At 37.7% G+C, this 26,342-nt stretch overlaps 1 protein-coding gene and 1 non-coding gene across 2 annotated transcripts in view; one reads left to right on the top strand and one right to left on the bottom strand.

Moving 5' to 3' along the window:
• The first annotated feature begins 14,706 nt into the window (after nt 1–14,706).
• The window catches only part of LOC103512907 (glycogen phosphorylase), a 47,159-nt gene continuing 35,523 nt past the window's right edge, over nt 14,707–26,342 (top strand). The window contains exons 1-8 of the mRNA XM_017445600.2: nt 14,707–15,033; nt 16,344–16,445; nt 16,532–16,548; nt 21,027–21,204; nt 21,456–21,482; nt 21,578–21,588; nt 22,466–22,646; nt 25,018–25,191. Coding sequence (XP_017301089.1) covers nt 14,791–15,033; nt 16,344–16,445; nt 16,532–16,548; nt 21,027–21,204; nt 21,456–21,482; nt 21,578–21,588; nt 22,466–22,646; nt 25,018–25,191 — 933 coding nt within the window. The 5' untranslated portion in view covers nt 14,707–14,790. The remainder of the gene's footprint in view (nt 15,034–16,343; nt 16,446–16,531; nt 16,549–21,026; nt 21,205–21,455; nt 21,483–21,577; nt 21,589–22,465; nt 22,647–25,017; nt 25,192–26,342) is intronic.
• Nucleotides 17,957–18,028, bottom strand: Trnah-gug. Its single transcript has one exon. It is a non-coding gene; the product is annotated as a tRNA-His (tRNA).

Genomic DNA, 26,342 nt, shown 5'->3' with positions numbered 1-26,342 from the left:
AAATCAATTATTCAGGAGTTAGTGCTGTTAATATTGAGGTTATTAAGGTAATTTAGTCATACCTTCTTTTTTCAATGATAATAATTCAAGTATTATTTTCAAATATTTCTAAGGTAAATTTTATTGTGTTTGATTTATTTATTTTTTATTTACTCTGTAATCTAGTCGGAATTTATTTACCCTATATTTATTATTTTGTGAAGAAGAAAAATGTTTGATTTATTTATTTTTTATTTACTCTGTAATCTAGTCGGAATTTATTTACCCTATATTTATTATTTTGTGAAGAAGAAAAAAAAGTATACATAATAAATTATTATATTTGTATGTGAAGAAATCGAGGTCTTTTGTTATTGTCTTGTTACAAAACCATGAGAAGAAAAAAAAAGTATACATAATAAATTATTATATTTGTATGTGAAGAAATCGAGGTCTTTTGTTATTGTCTTATTACAAAACCATTTCTTATTCCAGTCTTTAATCCTCAGTAGGGATACTATAATGACCAGGACAACAAACTAGAAGAAAAAAAAAGTATACATAATAAATTATTATATTTGTATGTGAAGAAATCGAGGTCTTTTGTTATTGTCTTATTACAAAACCATATTCCAGTCTTTAATCCTCAGTAGGGATACTATAATGATCAGGACAACAAACTGAGATAAATCTGATCGGTTGATTTCAAACTTTCTAGCCAATCAGATTAAAATCCAAGAATGAAACCAAGTTTTGCCACTGAAGTTAGTTTACATTAGGTAATAGAAAGTAAAAAGCCCCTTGAAAACATTTTATTTGGCCCCAGAAAGACAATGATCTAATGACTCTAATGAGTAATGGTCCTTGAAATACAGTAGGTACAAGTACATAGGTTGTTGGGTTCTCATTTGAAGTTTAAAAAGTCTTATCAATCACGTGTAATAGGTAGGTACATGGTACAAACGTGTGTTTTCTCTCTTGTATTTTTTATCTTGTTCATTTCCTATAAAATTCCTTTATTTAGTGTCCCACAAACCATTTGATTAATCCTTTCCATGGAATAATCAAACAACAAACTGAGATAAATCTGATTGGTTGATTTCAAACTTTCTAGCCAATCAGATTATAATCCAAGAATGAAACCAAGTTTTGCCACTGAAGTTAGTTTACATTAAGTAATAGAAAGTAAAAAGCCCCTTGAAAACATTTTATTTGGCCCCAGAAAGACAATGATCTAATGACTCTAATGAGTAGTGGTCCTTGAAATACAGTTATAGGTACATACATAGGTTGTTAGGTTCTCATTTTAAAAAGTCTTATCAATCACGTGTTATATGTAGGTACATGGTACAAACGTGTTTTTTCTCTTGTATTTTTTATCTTGTTCATTTCCTATAAAATTCCTTTATTTAGTGTCCCGCAAACCATTTGATTAATCCTTTCCATGGAATAATCACTGTTAAGCACATATTTTGGTGCGGAAGATTTTTCACTGGATTTTAAAAATTTTCACTCGCTGAAAGTACGAATTAGAAACCGGTTTTATGCCTAATGGCTTACCTTATTTTATAATTGACTAGGGTTCTTTGACTACACAAAGAACCCTAGTCAATTATAAAATAAGGTAAGCTATTATCTAATTTGGGTGTCTAGTATGAATCTAATTAATAATCATTCCCCTTCGGTTTTATGCCTATCAGCCTTTATTTTGACAGGCCATTTTAATTTATTTGTCTCATATTATTTTTACTTTTTACTTTCCCTTATTTGCGATTTTTTTTCTACCAAACCCAGATCAAGTAATCACTTCTGAGTCCCTGGCCTAGTTATGAATCAACAGATGCCTCGACCTTTGAAAGACCCCTAACCCCCTTAGCAGTTAGCAGTGATTATTTCTCGTTCCTCCGTCATACATCAGTTCCTTCTCGTGACTCTAAGGTTATTGTGTTCTCCTTTGAAAGACAAACGTTTGTAGGGACTGGAGCAGCCTTGTATGTATGTAAGATCAATCGTGAATATTCTTTGTCGTAAGGCAGAGAGCTTTTCACAACTTTTGTGGGTACTACAGACCGAAAAGTATAATATAAACGTGCAAACTAGAGATAAAAAGTAAAAAATGAATTCAGATTGTACGTCCTACTGACTTTCCCGCCAACTTTACACATACCTTCTTACTGGCAAACTGGCATATATAGATCTACCTACCTACCTTCTTACTGGCATTGATAGGTCTTGTCTAATTTTAGGATTCACGTACAAGTTTCTGACCCGTGACAACCTATTTTAACTTGGTTTCAGATATTTGATACCCTGAAATACCTTTCGGTTCACAATCCATTTTATATGGGTTCCAAACGGTATTTTCGGTGTAGTGCAGACGGTAATAGTTACCTATTTTTTTTACTGATGGAATAAGTTGTAAAAGAATACCTAAATGGGCCCTTTAACTATTAAATTTGACCTAAGCATACAACCTAAATGTATACCTGAAGGTGTGTCCACACATAGTCGACCAACCGTCGACCGATGTCGACTGAACTGTCCACTCTGCCTCGACAACAAAGACTCACCTCGTCGATCGATATCGATCCGATGGCCGGTCGACTATGTTTAGACAAATTATCCTTACTGCTACAGCAACGTTGTGACATGCTAAAATATAGCATCACTCACTTCTCTGCTAAATGCGGACATTGTCCAAACCTTCCAAAGCGACACCAGGAGAGGTTACCTACCCATCACACATATTCTCTGCTTTGCATATTATCTTTAGAAGAATAATAAAATTAAAATCGCTGCTTTATTAAAGTAGCTACTCAATTGTATTCACGAGGCTCTAAGCACAGAGCCGAAAAAACTTCGACACAGCCGGAAATCGAATCCGGGATCTCCGGCGTGCAAGCTCCTAGTGTGATATTTGTAATATACACTAGGAGCCTTATTATTACAACCTACTGACTACTGAGATGGGTCTGTGTTAAGTTACCACATCATTTTCCACTTGCCAAGAACATCTCAGAATGGCCTATCTCAGCCCTGTTCATAACCACGGCCTTAATATTGTGGACAGTGCCGTCCACATATGGGTTCTGTTTAGCAAGGCTCTCGTTTCGTATAAGTTAAGTTTCTAAGTTTCCTCCTTATTGAAGACCCACATATATACATATAACTAAGCAAAGATTTTTACCTGTCGATGGACCACTCAGTTTTGTGTTACCATCCTGTACATTACGCCAGACAGCTGTTCTGTCCCGACGTTTATTGCCTTCGTCATGTCAGTAGGATTTGCTCTGTTGTGGTCACTGAAGTATGACCATCTCACTATAGTTCCTACTAACACTTGAAATCAATTCTTATAATGTTCTCGATCAGCAAAAATGTGTGGGATGATTTTTCTTCCTCCGGTCAAATACCTCTGGAGGAAACTATGTGATGTATTGAGACTGTTCCTCCTGATAGGGCCTTTGGTATATAATACGAACATACGAAAAGGAGAGTGCAAGTATATGTATACATATTTGGTGAGAAATGGTGTTCTGCAAACTGCAGGAGCAATAATTGATTCTTCCAAAGGTATTGCGGGATTTGCGGGTACCTACATCCCAAGTTCTCACGTTTTACATATTCGAGCGATGCGCGAGTTATTCACTATCGAAGGTTCGGGCAGTCGATTTGGTTTTTGGCTTATATCTCTGGAACGGTTTGTTCGATCTCAATGAAATTCAATATGAATATGTAAAATAATATTTTTGGTATAATACTACACCCCAAGTTCTCACGTAATCATGTTTACTTTCAAGTGGCACATCACTTTGCAAAATGTGTAACTTGTCTTGTGTCAAGGTTCATGAAATTTAGTCCGCAGTAGGTACGTTCTTTCGTCTCTCTTTTGAATTCAATTCTTTTTCCTTTTGACGTTTTTTTTTTTTGTCCAGTTTAATTCTTTTGACATCCAAAATCCACAATCCACATTATTAAAAAAATAAATCTTATTCACCTTCTTATCATTGCCTGTGGATAAGTAAAGGTACCCTGTTTCAGTATTAAGTATACCTTATCAAGTTACCATACTAAATTAGATATGTAAAGGTATTAGGTACCTTGATTGTTAGGTACCTTATCATACATTAATTAATAAAGCTCCATTTTAAACTGACCTAAGGGAACGAAAGTTCTCCATTGCGCAGGCGCAATGGCAACAATCGTCTCGAAATTCTGAAGGTGACTTGAGGGAGCATTGAAATTTTTCGACATAGAAAAACCAACACACATTTGATTTCTACTTGTTTCCAAAGTGATAATTCTCGTAGGGAAACAAGCGGACGTGATTTTTTTACCCAGAGCGCCATTGATGAGGCCATGTACCAGGTAAGTTCCCCCCTCCCTCTCTTTTATTGCGGTTATAAGTAGGTAAATAAGTAGATAATTATGTCTATTTAATTTTAATCATTATGTTTTTTTAGGGGGTACGCAGAACTATAAGAAGGTAGGTGCATATAGGTGCTATTTTTACTTTGTATTACAATAACTACCTGTGGCGAATAGGTAGGTACTCCAAATTTTCAAAATCGGGAAATGGGTGGAAATATCCGTTTTCGGGTCCCCCGGGTTTCTTCAATGGAGCAGTTGCAAATGGGTAAATATTATAAGTAAATGGTCGATTTCTACGTAAAAAGTTGTGAAAAATCCAAATCTGAGGTCAAAACTCCGAAAAAGTAACTGTAAAAGGTCTAAAATTCAATTTTCATTTTCCGTTCTAATGAAAGAGTTCAAAGATGTGTGACGTCAGACTTCAGGCAGTTGCCTCGCTAGGTAGCGCCAGTATGCAAGCACGCTTGCAGAGGAGCAGAAAGCAATGCGCAGAAACGTATGCGCACAGACACATTAATGCGTTGCCTGCAAGGGAGCTTTGCTCGAGACATTTGATGTGACGTCATCGCCTACGGGAGCGTATGCCGTGACGTCAAAGTTTACGATTTACCGGTAGTTTTTAAATCGATTTATCTCGGGATATAGAAGTCGTAGAAGAAAAAGAAAAATTCCGTTGGTCTTCATTTTTCCTGCTCTATGACTTTGAAACATCACCCAAGTACTTTTATAACTCATCTCTAGGTTCTCCGGCCTTCATGTTAGCATTTGTTTGCTACCTAGGTACTCTTTACCTTCAACTTCGAACTTTTTATCTCACTTATAAACAGGCGTATAGGTCTTAGACCAATCTCATTTTCAATAGGTCTGTTCTCGTTTTTCAAATACCTATGTACATTTTCTAAAACGAAGCACTAAAGGTATTAACTGCTTAGAAAAATGAGATACGTAGGTAGATATACCTATCTATTACCTATACTTGGCCCAACCGATCGTGTATGGGTTAAAAAAAGCACACTCGTAATGCCGCCACGAGGCTGAGTTTACCCCGTGAGGACAACCCTGACGTAATTGTCCTCACGAGGCTGAGTGTACCCCGAACACCAATCATTAGATATTAATTTTAGGATGAGTGTTTCACCGTCGTTTTTATTCAATAAGTAGTTCCCATTTAGGTACTGGGCTACTGGGCCAACACGAAAACACTACAAAGTAGTTTGTTGAAATATTTTCGATCGAAATACGTGTGCAAATTTTTCGTCGATGGTGGGAATCGATGGATCAACGGAGGAGGTCGTTGACACCCCTCCCCATTTCCAAATAAATAATATATTTTTAATTTTTATTTGGATAATTATTAACTAGAAAGCTTAACTGTCACAGGAAAAAAGTCCAATAGTGGTAAAATAAAAAGAAAAGTACAAAAAACGCATTTAAAAACAACTCTTACCTTAGCAAAACGCTAACAAAAAAAGCACTTTCTTAACAAATTGACGTAATTCTATCTAGTCTGGTTCATGTCTCTCAGACGACCGAGGTATCTAAGCTGTAATATTGTGAAAAAGATGGAGGAGGGTGAGGAGATCCTAGTGCATAGATTTGATCACGTGTAAACCACGCAGATTTCTTATTATTAAAGAAATTCGAGTAGGGTGTCCACGATTACAACAGGTGTCGGCGATTGGGGGTTTTACCCTATGTCTGGTTTTAATGAAATTTGGCAAATATGTTTAAAAAAAAAACACCTAAAAGATATTTGCCCATTCCCCTTTAAAATTTTCTCAATAGATTATGGGAATTATTTGGCCTATGGCCCCATGGCCTCCACGAAAACTTTTCTTAAGAAATTCCTTATTTTGTCATAACTTCCAAACAATACATAAGTATGTCTGGTTTTAATGAAATTTGGCAAATGTGTTAAAAAAAAAATAACAATAATAAAATAAAATAAAAAAACACCTAAAAGATATTTTCCCATTTTATTTTGAGCCACATCAGGCCTTTAGAGTTTAGAGGGACTCTTATTCTGGGTGAGTTTTTGCTGAACCACTAGTTACCTGTGAGCTATGCGGCATTTGAACAAGAAGCTCAGCCAGTTTGAATGAGCTAGACACTGAGCAAGTGATGTGCAGCAGAGTAGTTTTAAATACAATCGAGTACAATGTGTTGACCAGAGTACTCCCCAGAATGTAATCCGTGTGGGGAAGTATAACCTGGAAAAAAAAATCATTTTATTTATTATTACAGTGGATGGGCATACCCTTTGCTACCTAAACCTATCTGTGTTACATATGGAATTTCCTAACTATAAAGAGACCTATCTAGCTAAATCTATTATAATTAAATAGAATGTTTTACAAAGCCAAAGTCAGCAAAATGGCTCAGAGAAATATTCTTGGAAATGTACCTATACCCCCTGAGCCATTATTGGTATCTTTCTGGTCTACCCCGTAGTTTTAAATACAATCGAGTACAATGTGTTGACCAGAGTACTCCCCAGAATGTAATCCGTGTGGGGAAGTATAACCTGGAAAAAAAATCATTTATTTATTAATACAGTGGATGGGCATACCCTTTGCTACCTAAACCTATCTGTGTTACATATGGAATTTCCTAACTATAAAGAGACCTGTCTAGCTAAATCTATTATAATTAAATGGAATGTTTTACAAAGCCAAAGTCAGCAAAATGGCTCAGAGAAATATTCTTGGAAATGTACCTATACCCACTGAGCCATTATTGGTATCTTTCTGGTCTACCCCGTACTTGCTCTATGAATCTAGCTTAGTCACTTCCTAAATAAAATCTTACATTATTGAGTATGAAGGGTAGCAGGAGGTCAACATCAACTTGACTACTGAGTGGAAACAGCACTTGTTTAAACTGAATGACATTAGATAGGCTCGGTACAGGATCACTCTTGAACCAATCACATTGCTTGAACACAGGTTTGTTCTGTTTCAAATCAGCATTAGTCGAAATCAGATCTGAAAGAAAAAAAGAATTAAGATAAAATCCTAGTTTTAAAAATAGGAGAAAATTAAATTATGAGACCAAGTGTGGTCTGGGCCTTTTACTGTCACAAAGCCCCTTGGGAGAACATGAAGGTTGTTTAAAATCCCAGCAAAGTTTGAGTCCCTTCGCTGGGTTTATTTTACAATAAATGGTAAAACTGCATTTCAATGAATCTAGTGGTAGGTATTTAATATGTCAAATGTTGAATTGTCTGAAAGCAATCTTACTTACTACTGTTAATACAGTGAATGATCAAGTATAACTGTCTGTATTAAATGCAGTAACCTTCAATATAAAAAACCTTTCCGTTAACCCTTTGGTGCCTGCTATACCAACATTGCTACCCCTATTACAAGTAGTTAATCAGGATTAAGTATAATTAACCAAGTACTTACATATTATTTATTATTATATGTTTCTCCAGTTTGAGAAACATGCTCAGTAATTTTATTTATTTCTAACTATTCTCCTTACCTCATTCTTATTTTATGATAATATATTTAATTATGTAGGTATCCTTTATTTCCCCTACTCTTCCTCTCAAATCTGTCTCCTTTTTTTCAGAAGCCTTTCTTCTATTACAAGGCTTGCATGCTTTAAGTAATATTTGTTAGTTCTCCAGTTTGAGAAACATGCTCAGTAATTTTATTTATTTCTAACTATTCTCCTTACCTCATTCTTATTTTATGATAATATATTTAACTATGTAGGTATCCTTTATTTCCCCTACTCTTCCTCTCAAATCTGTCTCTTTTTTTTTTCAGAAGCCTTTCTTCTATTACAAGGCTTGCATGCTTTAAGTAATATTTGTTAATGCAGTGATGGGTTTTTCTTTTATTTTCAAACAAATTCAGAGGTTAAACAATTACAAAAGGACTGTCTTCCATAATAACAAAGGATGCTCTGTGGGGATAATTCTGTCCTCGAAATAAGTATTCTGTCTCTCATACCTGTGAAGGTATATTTGTATTTCGCCTGTGTGATCACAAAACATTTCTGGCTTTTATTGTCATTTAATTAAAATTTTAAGGAAACAGAAGCTTGTCATTTGTCAAGTAAAATCCTAAATTTCTTCCTCAACTCAAGGGGAAAAATGGCTTTAGGTACAATTGTATTTCGCCTGTGTGATCACAAAACATTTCTGGCTTTTATTGTCATTTAATTAAAATTTTAAGGAAACAGAAGCTTGTCATTTGTCGAGTAAAATCCTAAATTTCTTCCTCAACTCAAGGGGGAAAATGGCTTTAGGTAAAAAATTAGAAATAATAAACCTTTGCCATGATTATTTTTTCAAAGTGCCATAAGTAAAATGCCTCTCTAGACAGAGGGTACAACTTGGTTCAGCACAAAACATTTCTGGCTTTTATTGTCATTTAATTAAAATTTTAAGGAAACAGAAGCTTGTCATTTGTCAAGTAAAATCCTAAATTTCCTCCTCAACTCAAGGGGGAAAATGGCTTTAGGTACAAAATTAGAAATAATAAACCTTTGCCATGATTATTATTTTTTCAAAGTGCCATAAGTAAAATGCCTCTCTAGACAGAGGGTACAACTTGGTTCAATGTGTGACAATTCTCCCCACACACCATCTTAGATATTTCTTGTTCATACTTACATTAATACTTACTTACCTAGTCCTTAATTTTAATTCTTTTATAGTGTACCTTCTTATATCTTATGTAGACCTATGTACTTACTTGTATATTTATATTTAGAAATGAGTTTAGTTTATATTGAATTTCATCAGGTAGAGATTCAGCTAGTGTTTCATTTGATAAAAAATGCTCATTTTGCTTTCATGTTGACCCTGATAAAAAGTTCATTTCTTCTTTTCTACTGTCGAATTAGGATATGTTTTCAGTACATTTCATTCATGAATTTTCCTTATTTTATGTCAGTCTTATTTGGTTTATCATAATCGTGAACTTCAGCCAATTCAAGAGTAAGTACTTCTCGAAAGTTTGTTACACATAAAAGGTAGAGATTGAGTGAACTGACATTTGAAATATCGGTAACAAAAGAGAAAAATCAACTAAAAAAAAATAGGTGAATTTATAAATATATCAGTAAATTAATTGAATTAATTTCTTAGTTTTTTTAACAAATAATATGGCTCTCTCCTAGAAATGAACAGAGAATCAAATTGAGCTTTTTTTCATGACACACCTGATTTTTGTATTGATAAATGTGTGAAATTTTATTTAGCATTAGTTTTACCTTGGTATGGCCTGTACAATTGTACAAATACGTACGTTTATAATGTTACTGCCTAGGGCAATAGATCGCTACTCAAAACGCATCTAGTCAGTTACCTACTGTATGCCATTAGTCTTCAAATTTGTTCTGAGAAATAATAATAATTATGGGAAAAGTTTGGAGCACAATTTAGGTCAATAAAAGGCTTTTAAACAATGAGAGTCTTATTAATTTAGTTTGAAAGATGTTAGAAATGACAAATTAAGCTTTTTTTAATGACCCTTAAACCAAAACAAACATGACTCAGGTAGTTTAAGCTTTAGAAAATAGTTGTTAGTTTGTAAGTTCCCATTTTTTTTTCATCCACCTGAATTAGGGATTTTGTAGTCATGGTTTGATGTAAATGTACAAGATGATACCTAAATAGGTCCCTCGTATACTAGTATATTGTTTAAGATTACAAAAGGTTCTTTCCTAGTATTTCTTAAATCAAAGGTTGTCTTGAACACAAAATTTAGGCCCTGGTTTTTCCTTTTCTGTGTCAAATAAGCATCTTAGTACAAACATCCAAATGTTGAATGCTGAAAAAGAAAGGAAAGTAAATAAGGTGTAAGTATCTGAATTTGAATATCTTTTTCTTCTTTCTTTCTTTTTTTTCCCACAAAGATTTTGGGTTCAAAACTATGTGTAATTTACCTTACCTACGACCCCAAACATCCAAATGTTGAATGCTGAAAAAGAAAGGAAAGTAAATAAGGTGTAAGTATCTGAATTTGAATATCTTTTTCTTCTTTCTTTTTTCCCCCACAAAGATTTTGGGTTCAAAACTATGTGTAATTTACCTTACCTACAACCTACCTCTTGAACACTTGTTCAATTTTGATGAAATTGCAGAAATAAGTATCTAATACATAGAGATTTGCTTGTTGAATTTTCAACCCCTTTGGGCCAAGTGAGGTCTACATCTAGTTTCTGTTTGAGCCAACAAGAAGGTACTTTGAGAAATTTACCTTGGTACTCTGGTTCTTCATTGGGTTCACTAGGGATACACATATGATGGCAAGTTGGAACATTATTGAGGAGTTTCTTGAATGAATTCTGCTCTGCCGAGGTCAGCTGATAGTTTGGTTTCAAAGAGAGAACTTTACATGCAGCGGACCAAAATGTGTGATTTTTCTTGCTCAACTTTTCCATTTCAATCTTGTTAAGGTTCACAACAAACTGAGATAAATCTGATTGGTTGATTTCAAACTTTCTAGCCAATCAGATTATAATCCAAGAATGAAACCAAGTTTTGCCACGGAAGTTAGTTTACATTAAGTAATAGAAAGTAAAAAGCCCCTTGAAAACATTTTATCTGGCTCCAGAAAGACAATGATCTAATGACTCTATTGACTCTAATGAGTAATGGTCCTTCAAATACACTTCTAGGTACATACATAGGTTGTTAGGTTCTCATTTTAAAAAGTCTTATCAATCACGTGTAGTAGGTACCTACATGGTACAAACGTGTGTTTTCTCTCTGTATTTTTTATCTAGTTCATTTCCTATAAAATTCCTTTATTTAGTGTCCCGCAAACCATTTGATTAATCCTTTCTTTTGGTGCGGAAGATTTTTCACTGGATTTTAAAAATTTTCACTCGCGGAAAGTACGAATTTGAAATCGGTTTTTAGTGATTTTATGAGTTAAAAGTTCTGAACCAATATTAGAAGTACATATTACCTTAATATTTCTTGTTCTTGCAATCATTCCGAACAACTACAAAAACTCTGGACTTGAGGACTTTTTCAGAACTTTCAACTTTTGCATTTTTTGTGCCGTTTTTGCTGATTGCAGTTCAAACTGTTCAAATCAGAAACTTGAAAGCGCGCCATAGCGCCATGTTGCTTACACCACAGAGAAAATAGAAAAAAGAGGTGGCTTGTGTCGTATGTGCCGCTATTATTTATTTATTTTATTTTATTACCTCGGCCTAAACCTAATAACCTAAATTAATTTTAATTTATTTTTTGTTGTAATTATGTGCATAATTATCGTTTTTAATGTGATTTTAAATTAAATTTCTACCTTATATCAGTATTTATTTAAAAAATAAAATATTAATCCTTTCTTTGTGTAGCATACCTGCATTTTCCAGTGCCTTGACTTCTCAACGAGCACAAATAAAAATAAACAAACCAAAATAGCCCCAGTTTTTCAAACAAATGAAAAATCAGAAAAATGAAGAATTTTCAACTTTCAAGCCAAAAAAGATCTCAATTTTTCTCTTAATTGAAGTGAACTATAAGTTAATTCTAATAATTTCATTCATTTTAATTTGAAAAAATCACAATGCAAAGTTCCTATTGTTTTAGTGACGCTGTCAAAATCAAGATAAATCAGGAAACAAGTCACTCTATCTGAATCATGTAGATCACCTAGCAGACTTCTATCTATCTTCATTCTAGTCCAAATCAGCCTTTATTTTGACAGGCCATTTTAATTTATTTGTCTCATATTATTTTTACTTTTTACTTTCCCTTATTTGCGATTTTTTTTCAACTAATCTCCTCAATATATTCTAGTCACTTATTATTGATAGTCAACAAATAAATTAGCAACATGAACAACCATGGCTTTGAAGCACCTAACAAATTAGGTAGGTACATAGGTACTGATCGAATAAACTACGGGCTAAATAATTCCCGGAGGGACGGGCCCAGCTTGTTTTTTTTATTTTCCCTTATTTGCGATTTTTTTTCTACCAAACCCAGATCAAGTAATCACTTCTGGGTCCCTGGCCTAGTTATGAATCCACAGATGCCTCGACCTTTGAAAGACCCCTAACCCCCTTAGCAGTGATTATTTCTCGTTCCTCGGTCATACATCAGTTCCTTCTCGTGACTCTAAGGTCATTGTGTTCTCCTTTGAAAGACAAACGTTTGTAGGGACTGGAGGAGCCTTGTATGTATGTAAGATTCAATCGTGAATATTCTTTGTCGTAAGGCAGAGAGCTTTTCACAACTTTTGTGGGCAGGCTACAAGAAAACATTTGAACAGTGCAGAATCAAATGGAAACATTTAAAACATTTCTACTCGGTAGCATTATCAGTATCAGGGATTGAGGAAAAGTTGCAGGTTTGTCCTTACTATGAAGAACTGAGCAATGCAATCAAGGATTGCAAAAAATATTGTAAACATTTGAACAGTGCAGAATCAAATGGAAACATTTAAAACATTTCTACTCGGTAGCATTATCAGTATCAGGGATTGAGGAAAAGTTACAGGTTTGTCCTTACTATGAAGAACTGAGCAATGCAATCAAGGATTGCAAAAAATATTGCGCCATGAAATCTACTAACAAGGATGCAGGTTCTAGTAGTCAAGTGACAGATGGTGAAAATAGTGGTGCACTGGATTACCTTCCAGGCCATTTTATTCTTAATCAAGGTAATCTCTCTGATGATGACACAATAGAGTCAAGTACAAAAATGAATAATGTGTGTTACAAACTGAACTGGAAACTAGGCTCTCCTCTAAGTAGATTGCTTCCTTTATTTTTGAATACTGAAATATTCAGTGATGTGTCCCTGGTCTGTGAAGGACAAACTCTAAAATGTCATAAAATTATTCTGTCTTGCTACTCTGATTATTTCAAAGATATTTTCTTGTCAAACCTAAAGAACTCACATCCTATTATTGTTATCAATGATAAGAATTTCAGTGATTTGAAAGCAGTGATAAGTTTCTTGTACACAGGGGAGGTTATGGTACCCAAAACACAAATGAGTGCATTTCTTGACATAGCTAAATCATTTTGCATCAAAGGTTTGTCAGATGGACCTGTCACTTCCCATAGCTATCAAGATGAAATAACAATAGTTGAATGCCCAATAGAAGATTATTATTACAGTAACAATGGACTGAACTGTCCACTCTGCCTCGACAACAAAGACTCACCTCGTCGATCGATATCGATCCGATGGCCGGTCGACTATGTTTAGACAAATGACATATCTTTACTGCTACAGCAATGTTGTGACATGCTAATATAGCATCACTCACTTATCTGCTAAATGCGGACATTATCCAAACCTTCCAAAGCGACACCAGGAGAGGTTACCTACCCATCACATATTCTCTGCTTTGCATATTATCTTTAGAAGAACAATAAAATTAAAAATGCATAAAAAAATTCTATTTCGAGGAGAAAAAGATAAAATAAAATAAACAAACAAGTAGCTTCTCAAAGAAACAAATTCTTGTTTTATTCGAAATCTCAGTCCGCCCGCCACATAGGTCCATGAAATTTAGTCCGCAGTAGGTACGTTCTTTCGTCTCTCTTTTGAATTCAATTCTTTTTTTCGTTTGACGTCTTTTTGTTCAGTTCTATTCTTTTGACGTCCAAAATCCACAATCCACATTAATAAAAAAATAAATCTTATTCACCTTCTTATCATTGCCTGTGGATAAGTAAAGGTATTAAGGTACCCTGTTTAAGTATACCTTATCAACTTACCATACTAAATTAGATATGTAAAGGTATTAGGTACCTTGATTGTTAGGTACCTTATCATACATCAATTAATAAAGCTCAATTTTAAACTGACCTAAGGGAACGAAAGTTCTCCATTGCGCAGGCGCAATGGCAACAATCGTCTCGAAATTCTGAAGGTGACTTGAGGGAGCATTGAAATTTTTCGACAAAAAATCTCAATAGAAAAACCAACACACATTCGATTTCTACTTGTTTCCAAAGTGATAATTCTCGTAGGGAAACAAGCGGACGTGATTTTTTACTTTTTTTTTATAAAATTTAATTTAACTTTCGTTTAATTTTTGTATTTTTACTTTTCCTTTTTGTTAATGTTTTAATTCAGAGATTTAAAGAGTCTTTTCGAGTGTTTGTGTGTCTCTTCGGTCGCTTTTCGCCCGCCTGTCTCCCCGTGTTTGTTTTTGAAGTGTTTTTTCGCCCCGTCTTCCTCCCTTTGTAGTCAACCATGTCCGTTTTGAAGTCCGACATCGACAAACGCAAGCAGATCTCTGTGCGTGGCATTGCGGACGTCGAAAATGTGACCACGGTCAAGAAGTACTTCAATCGCCACCTCCATTTCACCCTGGTCAAGGATCGCAATGTGGCGACACCCCGGGATTACTATTTTGTCTCTTCGGTCGCTTTTCGCCCGCCTGTCTCCCCGTGTTTGTTTTTGAAGTGTTTTTTCGCCCCGTCTTCCTCCCTTTGTAGTCAATCATGTCCGTTTTGAAGTCCGACATCGACAAACGCAAGCAGATCTCTGTGCGTGGCATTGCGGACGTCGAAAACGTGACCACGGTCAAGAAGTACTTCAATCGCCACCTCCATTTCACCCTGGTCAAGGATCGCAATGTGGCGACACCGCGGGATTACTATTTCGCGCTCGCGTATGCCGTGCGCGACAACCTGGTGTCGCGCTGGATTCGAACCCAGCAGCACTACTTCGAGAATGACCCGAAGGTGAGTTACGCCCCGCCATAATGTGTTACTAGTACAGAACTCAAATGTAATGTACCTACAAATGTAGACAAGTATACATAAGTAGGTAAGAAGATTAGACATTAGGCAGTTTATTAGAAAGATAGAAAGTGTAAGGCACACAAGTATGAACTATGATATGGGTTAGTTGCTTCATAAAACATCGTTCTAATCTAACGCCTAGCTACCCACCTATAGCTATCGCATTGATAAAATATTTGTCTATTATTACAGACTCGACTTTATTCAGACTAAATAATACTGAATTCATAGGTATTAGCTTTAGGTACCTATATACTACTCCTTGCTGTCGGTTTTCGAATCTCGAGAGTTTCGAATCCAATAACCTTTGGCCAGTCACTCTCTATCAGGTAGACCTGACAGGTAGACCCGATCAGGTCCGCCTGTCAGGTCTACCTGATAGTGAGTGGCTGGCTTTTGGATTAAGCTGAGAATAGAAATACATTCCCTGGCAAATCTGGTAATGCGTAGTATTCCTCTGGGGAGACTTTTGAAAACTACACCTATCTAGACACAGACTAAGTTTCCACGATCAGCATAGGTATTGTTCAATTGAGGAGCTGGGTGCAAAAAGGGCAATAAATGAAAATCATCAAACTGAGACATTTAACTTTAAAGTTTTCAATTTTACATCTAAATCCTTAAAAAGTATGTTTACAAAAAACGCTGTAACTCATCAAAAACAAAGTTATCACTGCAGTACAAACGCTGGAAGATAGAGCCGCACCACGTTCTATTCAAAAAACCGTTTTACGCAAAAACGGCAAAAAATGCATATTTCCCTTTTTGCACCCAGCTCCTCAATTTTTGAAAGGAGTGAGTTACTACAAGTGGCTTAACTCCATACACAAAAAACCCACCCTGAGGCTTAGGTGTAGGGGGCAAACAGCCCTAAAGGATGGGTTAAGCTTCTATAATCCCTCTAAGTACAGTAAGAAGTGAAAGGTTTCATGTAAAAGGGCCTATGTGTAAGAAAACATAATTCTGGGATAAATTTCCACATCACTGTATTAAAATGTCTCTCCTGAAAAGTAGCAAAAATCACATAGGCCGTTCTTCTTGGGAAGCAGCAAAATCTTCTATTTCCAATTTTGTGCTTTCTTTGTCCTGTCGGGTGCTTATCTAACTTTTATCTTTTGCTCTTTCCTACCTTGAACTTTATTTTTCTACCCTGTGCTTAATTTCTCTCATCTTGTGCCTAATTTCTTTCATCTTGTGCTTAATTTCTCTCATCTTGTGCTTAATTTCTTGCATCTTGTGCTTGTTTTCAGCGCGTGTACTATCTATCTCTGGAATACTACATGGGCAGATCCCTCCAGAACACGATGATCAACTTGGGCATCCAGAGCGCCATTGATGAGGCCATGTACCAGGTAAGTTCCCCCCTCCCTCTTTTTTTGCGGTTATAAGTAGGTAAATAAGTAGATATATATATCTATCTAATCATTATGTTTTTTAGGGGGTACGCAGAACCCAGTAAGATGAGCAGAAGAGATTTGTTAAAAGTTTGATAGAGGGAAAGCTGAGGTTTTATCGTCCTGAAAGCGAAGATAAAAGTAAGACAGGATAAGGAAAAGCAAGCCGTTCCGAAAACAAACCTCATCTGTTTAGGATAAAGTTTGCCCCGTGCGGAAATCGAACTCTAGCGCTTACAAGGCAGACGAGCTACGAACCAAGCGCTAAGCGCCAGGCCGCGGGTTCGATTCTCGCCCAGGGCGAATTTTATCCTGAACGGGTAATGCTCGATCTCGGAACGGCTGGCTTTCTCCTATCCTGTCTTCCTTCTCTCTTCGATTTCGGGACGATAAGACCTGGGAACTTTAACTGCTATGGTCTTATCGTCCCGAAATCGAAGAGAGAAGGAAGACAGGATAGGAGAAAGCCAGCCGTTCCGAGAACCGAGAACGAACGTTATCGTCGTCCCGAAATCGAAGAGAGAAGGAAGACAGGATAGGAGAAAGCCAGCCGTTCCGAGAACGAACATTATCCCATCAGGATAAAATCCGCCCCGGGCGGGAATCGAACCCGCGGCCTAGCGCTTACAAGGCAGACGCACTACCAACCAAGCTAACTAGGCTGGCAGTAGGTACTTTTGCTTGGTAGGTAATAGGTTACTCAATCAGTTTTACCTACTTTTATAACTCAACTCTAGATTCTCTGGCCTTCATGTAGCATTTGCTAGGTACCTACCTACTCTTCACCTTCAACTTCGAACTTTTTATCTCACTTATAAACAGGCCAATAGGTCTCACACCAATCTTGTTTTTAACATTTAGGATCCAGCCTGGTTGGTTCGGAAGGTAGGTAGATCACGGGTTTGATTCCCGCCTCCGACAAACTTTATCCCAAACAGATAAGATTCCTTCTCGGAATCTTAAAACGAAGCTCAAACAGTAAACTGCTTGAAAAAATGAGATACATACAAGTAGATACCCATTACTTATCAGGATAAAATCCGCCCCGGGCAGGAATCGAACCCGCGGCCTAGACGCACTACCAACTAAGCTAACTAGGCTGGCAGTAGGTACTTTTGCTTGGTAGGTAGTAGGTTACTCAAACAGTTTTACCTACTTTTATAACTCAACTCTAGATTCTCTGGCCTTCATGTTAGCATTTGTTTGCTACCTAGGTACTCTTCACCTTCAACTTCGAACTTTTTATCTCACTTATAAACAGGCCTATAGGTCTTAGACCAATCTCATTTTCAATAGGTACCTAGATATTGACTGTTCTCGTTTTTCAAATACCTATGTACATTTTCTAAAACGAAGCACTAAAGTTATTAACTGCTCAGAAAAATGAGATACGTAGGTAGATATACCTATCTATTACCTATACTTGGCCCAACCGATCGTGTATGGGTGAAAAAAATAATCAAAAATTTTGCCGAGACCAGGATTCGAACCTGGGTTACTGCGGCCACAACGCAGGGTCCTAACCACTAGACGATCTCGGCTGATGGAATAGGAGGGCGGTTGTTTGTCTTATCGGCTGATGGAATAGGAGGGCGGTTGTTTGTCTTATCAATACAACTCCTATTAGAACTAATGGTAACAGAGAGAAAGGAAAGAGAAAATTCGACCATGTCTTCGGAAAATATACGGGGTGGTTTGTTAAAATGGACGGGAGAACATAAAAGAGAAAATTCGACCATGTCTTCGGAAAATATACGGGGTGGTTTGTTAAAATGGACGGGAGAACATGGGCCATTGTGTTGCTCTTCTCTAAGTCCACCGACCATCGACCCTCACCTAGTATCGAACTATTGACCCAAGAGAACACAAACCATGCTAATCAATAGAAGTGTCTTCAACGGAGCTTTGACCATAATACCGACCCTCGCAGAAAGGAGAACATAGGCCATTGTGTTGCTCTTCTCTAAGTCCACAACGAAGAACCGACAATCGACCATCACCTTGTAAGTATCGAACTATCGACCCAAGAGAACACAAACCATGCTAATCAATAGAAGCGTCCACAACGGAGCCTTGACCATAGTACCGACCCTCGCAGAAAATTAAAAAATTGACCTGAGTACTTTTTCTGCGATGGTCCATGGTCTATATTTCACCGTTGTGGCCGCACAATAACATTGTCAATGGTAGTTGCACAAGCACAAAGCTCTTTAATATTGTGTACAGTGCCGTCCACATGGGTTCTGTTTAGCAAGGCTCTCGTTTCGTATTTTAAGTTAAGTTTCTAAGTTTCCTCCTTATTGAGGACCCACATATATACATATAACTAAGCAAAGATTTTTACCTGTCGATGGACCACTCAGTTTTGTGTTACCATCCTGTACATTACGCCAGACAGCTGTTCTGTCCAGAAGTCTATTGCCTTCGTCATGTCAGTAGTATTTGCTCTGTTGTGGTCACTCAAGTATGACCAACTCACTAGTTCCTAGTAACACTTGAAATCAATATGTACTAATGTTCTCGATCAGCAAAAATGTGTGGGATGATTTTTCTTCCTCCGGTCAAATACCTCTGGAGGAAACTATGTAATGTATTGAGACTGTTCCTCCTGATATGGCCTTTGGTATAATACGAACATACGAAAAGGAGAGTTTAAGTATAGGTATGTATACATATTTGGTGAGAAATGGTGTTCTGCAAACTGCAGGAGCAATAATTGATTCTTCCAAAGGTATTGCGGGATTTGCGGGTACCTACATCCCAAGTTCTCACGTTTTACATATTCCAGCGATGCACGAGTTATTCACTATCGAAGGTCGGGCAGTCGATTTGGTTTTTGGCTTATATCTCTGGAACGGTTTGTTCGATCTCAATGAAATTCAATATGAATAAATATGTAAAATAATATTTTTGGTATAATACTACACCCCAAGTTCTCACGTACAGTCCACTTCAACTGAGAAGTCCAATGACCTTTGGGCGCGCACTCGTCAAAAAATAGCTCGTTGATTAACAAGTAGGGTGAATAGTTGATCCCATGGGATTTTTCACGCCGAATCGAATGGTGAAACTTTTAGAACTGTCCGACTTACAGTTGAGAAGTTGCGGTTCCCCTCCATGCGCTTCCATCGGACTTCCCAGTTGACGTGGACTGTAATCATGTTTAGTTTCAAGTTGCACATCACTTTGCAAAATGTGTAGTGTCAATAATATTTCACATCTTCTCTCCTTCAGTGTGGCATCAAAATTTGTTTTGTTTGATTCAAAATTTGGCACAGGTCCCGGGTTTATTCATAACACTTGACTTTGGTATTGGGAGGAGGGGGGAGAGGAAGGGACGTTGAGGGGAAGAGGGATTACGAGGGTGGGAGGAGAAGAGGAGGGGGCCATTAAGGTGAAGAAGAGGGGACTGGTAAATAATAAAAAGGGGAAGAAAGAGCATTAGATCAGGGAGTTTCGCGATTCCCGTTTGTGAAGTACGTCTCTTTTCTTACTCCAGAAAAGGAATCGGGATACCCAATGAACACCCCATCCATTACACAAGCTCTTGCTTTTACGAATGGGTGTACCATTTATTGAAGACTTTTTTTTAAAATTGAGAGATATCGAATAACAAATATGTAATTAAAAATTTCATATAATAATTAAGTTCTTACTACCCACCTATCTTGATATACCCTTGAATGACGTTACCTTCTGGTCATTCACCTTAAAATTCTTAGATGTAACTTCACTCTCTCGTTATTTTACCTAATAATAGGTACATATAATATACCTAATAAATTTACTTATTTAATGTATTTGCTCCATTGATTCATAATTTCTCAAGGGGATAAAATCCCTTGGAAAGTTAAAAGATTATTTTTAGAGGTTTTATAGAGGGAACTGTAGCGCTTACAAGGCATTTTTTTAAGAGGTTTGATTGAGGGAGGGAACTGTAACTGCCAGCCAGAATAGGAAAAAGCCAGCCGTTCCGGAAACGAACCTTACCTCTTTTGGATAGAGTTCGCCCCAGGCAGGAATCGAACCCTTGACCTAGCGCTTGAAAGGTAGATACGCTACCAACCAAGCTAACTAGGCTGGTTTTTTTAGAGGTTTGATAGAGGGAACTGTACGAGTACTATTACTGTAGCAAGCTTTTTTTAATGACCCTTAAACCAAAACAAACATGACTCAGGTAGTTTAAGCTTTAGAAAATAGTTGTTAGTTTGTAAGTTCCCACTTTTTTTTCTCATCCACCTGAGGTTAGAGATTTTGTAGTCATAGTTTGAGGTAAATGTACAAGATAATACCTAAATAGGTCCCTCGTATACTAGTACAGTGTTTGAGGTTACAAAAAGTTCTTTCCTAATATTTCTTGGATAAAAGGTTGTCTTGAACACAAAATTAAGGCCCTGGTTTTTCCTTTTCTGTGTCAAATAAGCATCTTAGTAGGTAGAAGAAAAAGAAAAATTTCGTTGGTCCTCATTTTTCTTGCTCTATGACTTTGAAACATCACCCAAGTAAGCGCAACTGATCTATTTTCTCCCCAGGTATCAGATACGAGTACGGTATTTTCGCGCAGAAGATCAAGAACGGTGAGCAAACCGAGGAGCCTGATGATTGGCTGAGATATGGTAACCCTTGGGAGAAAGCAAGGCCTGAATATATGATCCCTGTTAACTTCTACGGGAGAGTGGCAGAGATTGGCAAGGGGAAGAAGTGGGTGGACACACAGGTGAATAAAATATATTCTCTTGAAAACGTCAATCAATCAAATCCCAAATTCTTTATAGTGAAGCAGAGCTTTTTCACAACTTTTGTGGATATCACAACATGAGAGTGGCAGAGATTGGCAAGGGGAAGAAGTGGGTGGACACACAGGTGAATAAAATATATTCTCTTGAAAACGTCAATCAATCAAATCTCAAATTCTTTATGGTGAAGCACAGCTTTTTCACAACTTTTGTGGATATCACAACATTCCAGAGCGCCATTGATGAGGCCATGTACCAGGTAAGTTCCCCCCTCCCTCTCTTTTATTGCGGTTATAAGTAGGTAAATAAGTAGATATATCTATCTAATCATTATGTTTTTTAGGGGGTACGCAGAACTATAGAAGGTAGGTGCATAGGAGCTATTTTTACTTTGTATTACAATAACTACCTATGGCGAATAGGGAATAGGTAGGTACTCCAAATTTTCAAAATCGGGAAATGGGTGGAAATATCCGTTTTCGGGTCCCCCGGGTTTCTTCAATTTTTACTTTTTTCCTCCTCTCTTTTTACGCGTATTTGTAAGTAAGGAGGGGTGGATAGGTAGGCAGGTATTTGCTATGCATTTAATGCCAAAAAATAATTTATTGTCTCATTGAAAAGCTTCTTGCTTATGAGAGAGCAAACAGACACAGGTCAATTCCAAAGAAAATAAAAATAAAAACACGTAGAGCTACCTGTACCTAGCAGTCGTAAAAAATAAAAATAAAAAATAAATAAAATAAAAACAACAACTGTGTCCAACTGTCCACACATAGTCGACGCCGTTGATTGACCATCGATATATCGATCGACGAGGTGAAGAGGTGAATCCAGGTTGTCGAGGCACTGTACGACATCGATCGACTGCGTCGACTATAATATGTGGACTTAGCTTTACTACCCTAGCGTCTTTTTCTTACCCACCCAGTAGGTACTTTTTTATGTTCAGACTTATGTGGCGTATGGTACAGGTGGGCCAATAAATGGTACGTTTTTTAGGTGGGCGAATAAATGGTACACTTACCCTATCCGTATCAGACATTTCCAACACTTCCGACATACTACCATTACTTAACATAGGAAGCAGAATACAGGATTTGTCGGAAATGTCTGAAGTGTTGGAAGTGTCGGAAGTGTATGATCAGTCTGCGCGCTGCTTTAGAGGTCCTTTTTCCAAGTGAGATCTACAGGTAGGTATAGCTACTGTCTGCTAAGACCAAAAAGTTCCATTGCCAACACTAGGTACTTACTTTTTTCTGTCCTATTTTTCCCCGCAGTCAACGATGGTGATTACATCCAAGCTGTGCTGGATCGTAACTTGGCCGAGAACATTTCCCGCGTGTTGTATCCCAACGATAACAACTTTGGCGGCAAGGAACTGCGGCTCAAACAGGAGTACTTCATGTGTGCCGCAACTCTACAGGTAAGAATAGAATAGAATATACCCTGCTTATACTGCCAGAATGAGACCGAAAAGTCCCTTTACTCCCGCAGTCTAAACAAGGTCTTATGTATTTGGTACAGAATAGGTGTAAATAGAATGAGACTAAATTTTTTTCTTCTTCCTCTGAGGCTGAGGTCTTATAGTCCCAAACTCGAAGAGAAAAAGGAGGACAGGATGAGGTTAGCGGCCTGCTTCCTTGATTCTATGGCCACTCTCGGCCTCTCCGCTTATGGATACGGTAAGTCCAGCCGAAATTTATAATATGGGTGCTTTAATTCGATTGTCACATCACCTGAGAACTCAGAACAGAGTGTTTTATGATGGTGCTTATTTATACCGGCCGAATTAAAGAGACTCTTTAACTTCAGGAGGCTACTTTACATCAGAAGGTTACTGCTCTTTTTGAGATCACTGGGGGACGTAAAACAGAAACTGTACCAGCCCTGTCAGGCCAACGACAAAAACACGAAACTTTGGCGCCCTTCACAGGGTTGGCATTTGGAAGGGTATCCAGCCATGAAATTGGAAGTAAGAGTGCCAAAACCAAAACAACCATGTATTTTCTCTGTTCTACATAGGGTAAGTGTACCATTTATTCGCCCACCTAAAAAACGTACCTACCATGAACTTTTTCAAGATCCAATTTCATCAAAAGAAAGGGCTTAAAGACTGCTATCGAACCAGTGATATTCAAAAACTGTAGTCATAAAAACAAAAATTAGAAAAATAAATGTGGGCAGGTGGGCCAATAAATGGTACGTTTTTTAGGTGGGCGAATAAATGGTACACTTACCCTATATCGCAAAATTTTCTCCCCAGGTATCAGATACGAGTACGGTATTTTCGCGCAGAAGATCAAGAACGGTGAGCAAACCGAGGAGCCTGATGATTGGCTGAGATATGGTAACCCTTGGGAGAAAGCAAGGCCTGAGTATATGATCCCTGTTAATTTCTACGGGAGAGTGGCAGAGATTGGCAAGGGGAAGAAGTGGGTGGACACACAGGTGAATAAAAATTATATTCTCTTGAAAACGTCAATCAATCAAATCTCAAATTCTTTATGAAATATATTCTCTTGAAAACGTCAATCAATCAAATCTCAAATTCTTTATGGTGAAGCAGAGCTTTTTCACAACATTTGTGGATATCCGATATCACAACATTACAATCAATATCCATATTTTAATAATATTTGGATGCTCCAATTTGTGGAGTCTGGCCTACAGTAAAGGAGAACAATGAAGCTCGAGGGGAGGGCCTGGGCCCCCTCGCACCCCCCTTAAATACAGCCCTGATGGGAGGGACTTAAAAAGATAATGTAGGTGCAAGCTCAAATGAAAAGTATTCATTTTTTTTGTCCTATTTCCTCCCCAGTCAACGATGGTGATTACATCCAAGCTGTGCTGGATCGTAACTTGGCCGAGAACATTTCCCGCGTGTTGTATCCCAACGATAACAACTTTGGCGGCAAGGAACTGCGGCTCAAACAGGAGTACTTCATGTGTGCCGCAACTCTACAGGTAAGAATAGAATAGAATATACCCTGCTTATATACTGCCAGAATGAGACCGAAAAGTCCCTTTACTCCCGCAGTCTAAACAAGGTCTTATGTATTTGGTACAGAATAGGTGTAAATAGAATGAGACTAAATTTTTTTCTTCTTCCTCTGAGGCTGAGGTGTTATAGTCCCAAACTCGAAGAGAAAAAGGAGGACAGGATAGGATAAACCTAGCCATTCCGAGGATAAAGTTCGCCCCGGATGGAAATCGAATCCGGGACCTAGCGCTTTATAAGGCAGGCGCGCTACTTTCGAAGCTAACTAGGCTGATTAAACGACAGTAATTAGGTATGCTTAACTTAACCTCTGTGGCCGAGTGAGTATCACACTAGACTTGCACGCTACACCATACCCTGAGCCGTGACTCCAGCATACCCTCCACACCATGCTGGAGAAGTCATAAAGATTTTTCCTCCTCATAAAAAAAGTGCTTACAAGACAAGCGGCTTCTTTCGAAGCTAACTATTCTTAGTGACTAAACGACATTAATGAGGCATGCTTAACTTAACCTCTGTGGCCGAGAGAGTATCACACCAGACTTGCACGCCGGAGGTCCCAGGATGGAAATCGAATCCGGGACCTAGCGCTTTATAAGGCAGGCGCGCTACTTTCGAAGCTAACTAGGCTGATTAAACGACAGTAATTATTAGGTATGCTTAACTTAACCTCTGTGGCCGAGTGGGTATCACACCAGACTTGCACGCCGGAGGTCCCGGGTTCGATTCCCGGCTGGTTCGAAGTTTTTTCGACTCTGTTTTCATTATGCAAAATCATTTTTCTCATCTCCCGCAGGATATCATCCGCAGATTCCGCACGTCCAAGTCCGTAGCGGAAATCAAGGACAAGTCTGCATTCGATAAGTTCCCAGAGAAGGTGGCTATTCAACTGAATGACACACATCCGTCCCTGGCTATTCCAGAACTGATGCGAGTCCTAGTTGATGTAGAGGGACTGGAGTGGGATAAGGTGAGTCTTTCTCTACATGGTTTAATGGTGGATTTCACCAATAACTTAATGAGAGATTTCACTAATGGGAGAATTTTTGATCCTCCAGAAAAGAGTTTTAATAATCCAAAAAGGAGTTTTTAATGATCCAAAAAGGAGGAGTTTTTAAAAACTTCCGTTTGGATAATTAAAAACATCTTTTTGGATTATGAAAACTTTTTTGGAGGATCTTTTACAACAAAAGACCCATTTTTACTACAACAGTGAAAACCCCATTGATTCCTTGCAGGCCTGGGACATCACCGTGAAGACCTGTGCCTACACGAACCACACTGTGTTGCCTGAAGCTCTGGAGAGATGGCCTGTCACCCTCATGGAGAACCTCCTGCCTCGTCACATGCAGATTATCTACCACATCAACTTCCTCCATCTGCAGGTGAGAGTTCGATTCCCGGAGACGGGACAGAAATTTCGCACTCTTGATTGCGATTTTTTTGTCTGTCCGTTTGGTAAGCTATAACTCTCGAACGGTTCGTGCGATTTTGATGATTTATGATGTTCAGCCCAAAGAATTTTACCCATTTTGGGAGTCTTGCGGGTTACGGGCCCTTTTCTGAGTGAGTTATATAGCTAGCTCTTTTGTTATTGAGGGTTATTTTTACAGAGGGAAACTATAACAATCAGAGTGCTTGTCCCTTGTTCCTGTCTGATAAAAAACATACAGTGAAATATGTATCTAGGTATGTCTATCGACGATTATTTGTTAGGTTTATATTAGACATCCTATGTATTAACATTATTCTTACCGTTTCTATTATTACTGGATACTAGGTATTTGTGTTTTTTCTACTCCGACTCGAGTTTCGCCTATCTTATAGGCATCTTCATGGGAAACTGACTATTGGGTTGTTGTTGTTGTTGTTGTTGCTGATAGTGACAATGGGTGTGGGGGTACTGTCACCTGATCATAAATCAGCTGGTTCCTTAGATACACTAGATTAGGGACCAATCGAGATCCATAACGCCGTAGAAACCGGGAAGTGTGTGAACGAAATCGTTGAAACGGTCCCTAATCTAGTGTATCTAAGGAACCAGCTGATTTATGATCAGGTGACAGTACCCCCACCCCCATTGTCACTATCAGCAACAACAACAACAACAACAACAACAAC

Source organism: Diaphorina citri, unplaced genomic scaffold (genome assembly GCF_000475195.1).
Source record: "Diaphorina citri unplaced genomic scaffold, Diaci psyllid genome assembly version 1.1 scaffold897, whole genome shotgun sequence".
Classification (NCBI taxonomy): domain Eukaryota; kingdom Metazoa; phylum Arthropoda; class Insecta; order Hemiptera; family Psyllidae; genus Diaphorina; species Diaphorina citri.
Note: the sequence above shows the minus strand (reverse complement) of the source record. Positions and strands in the feature narration are given on the sequence as shown.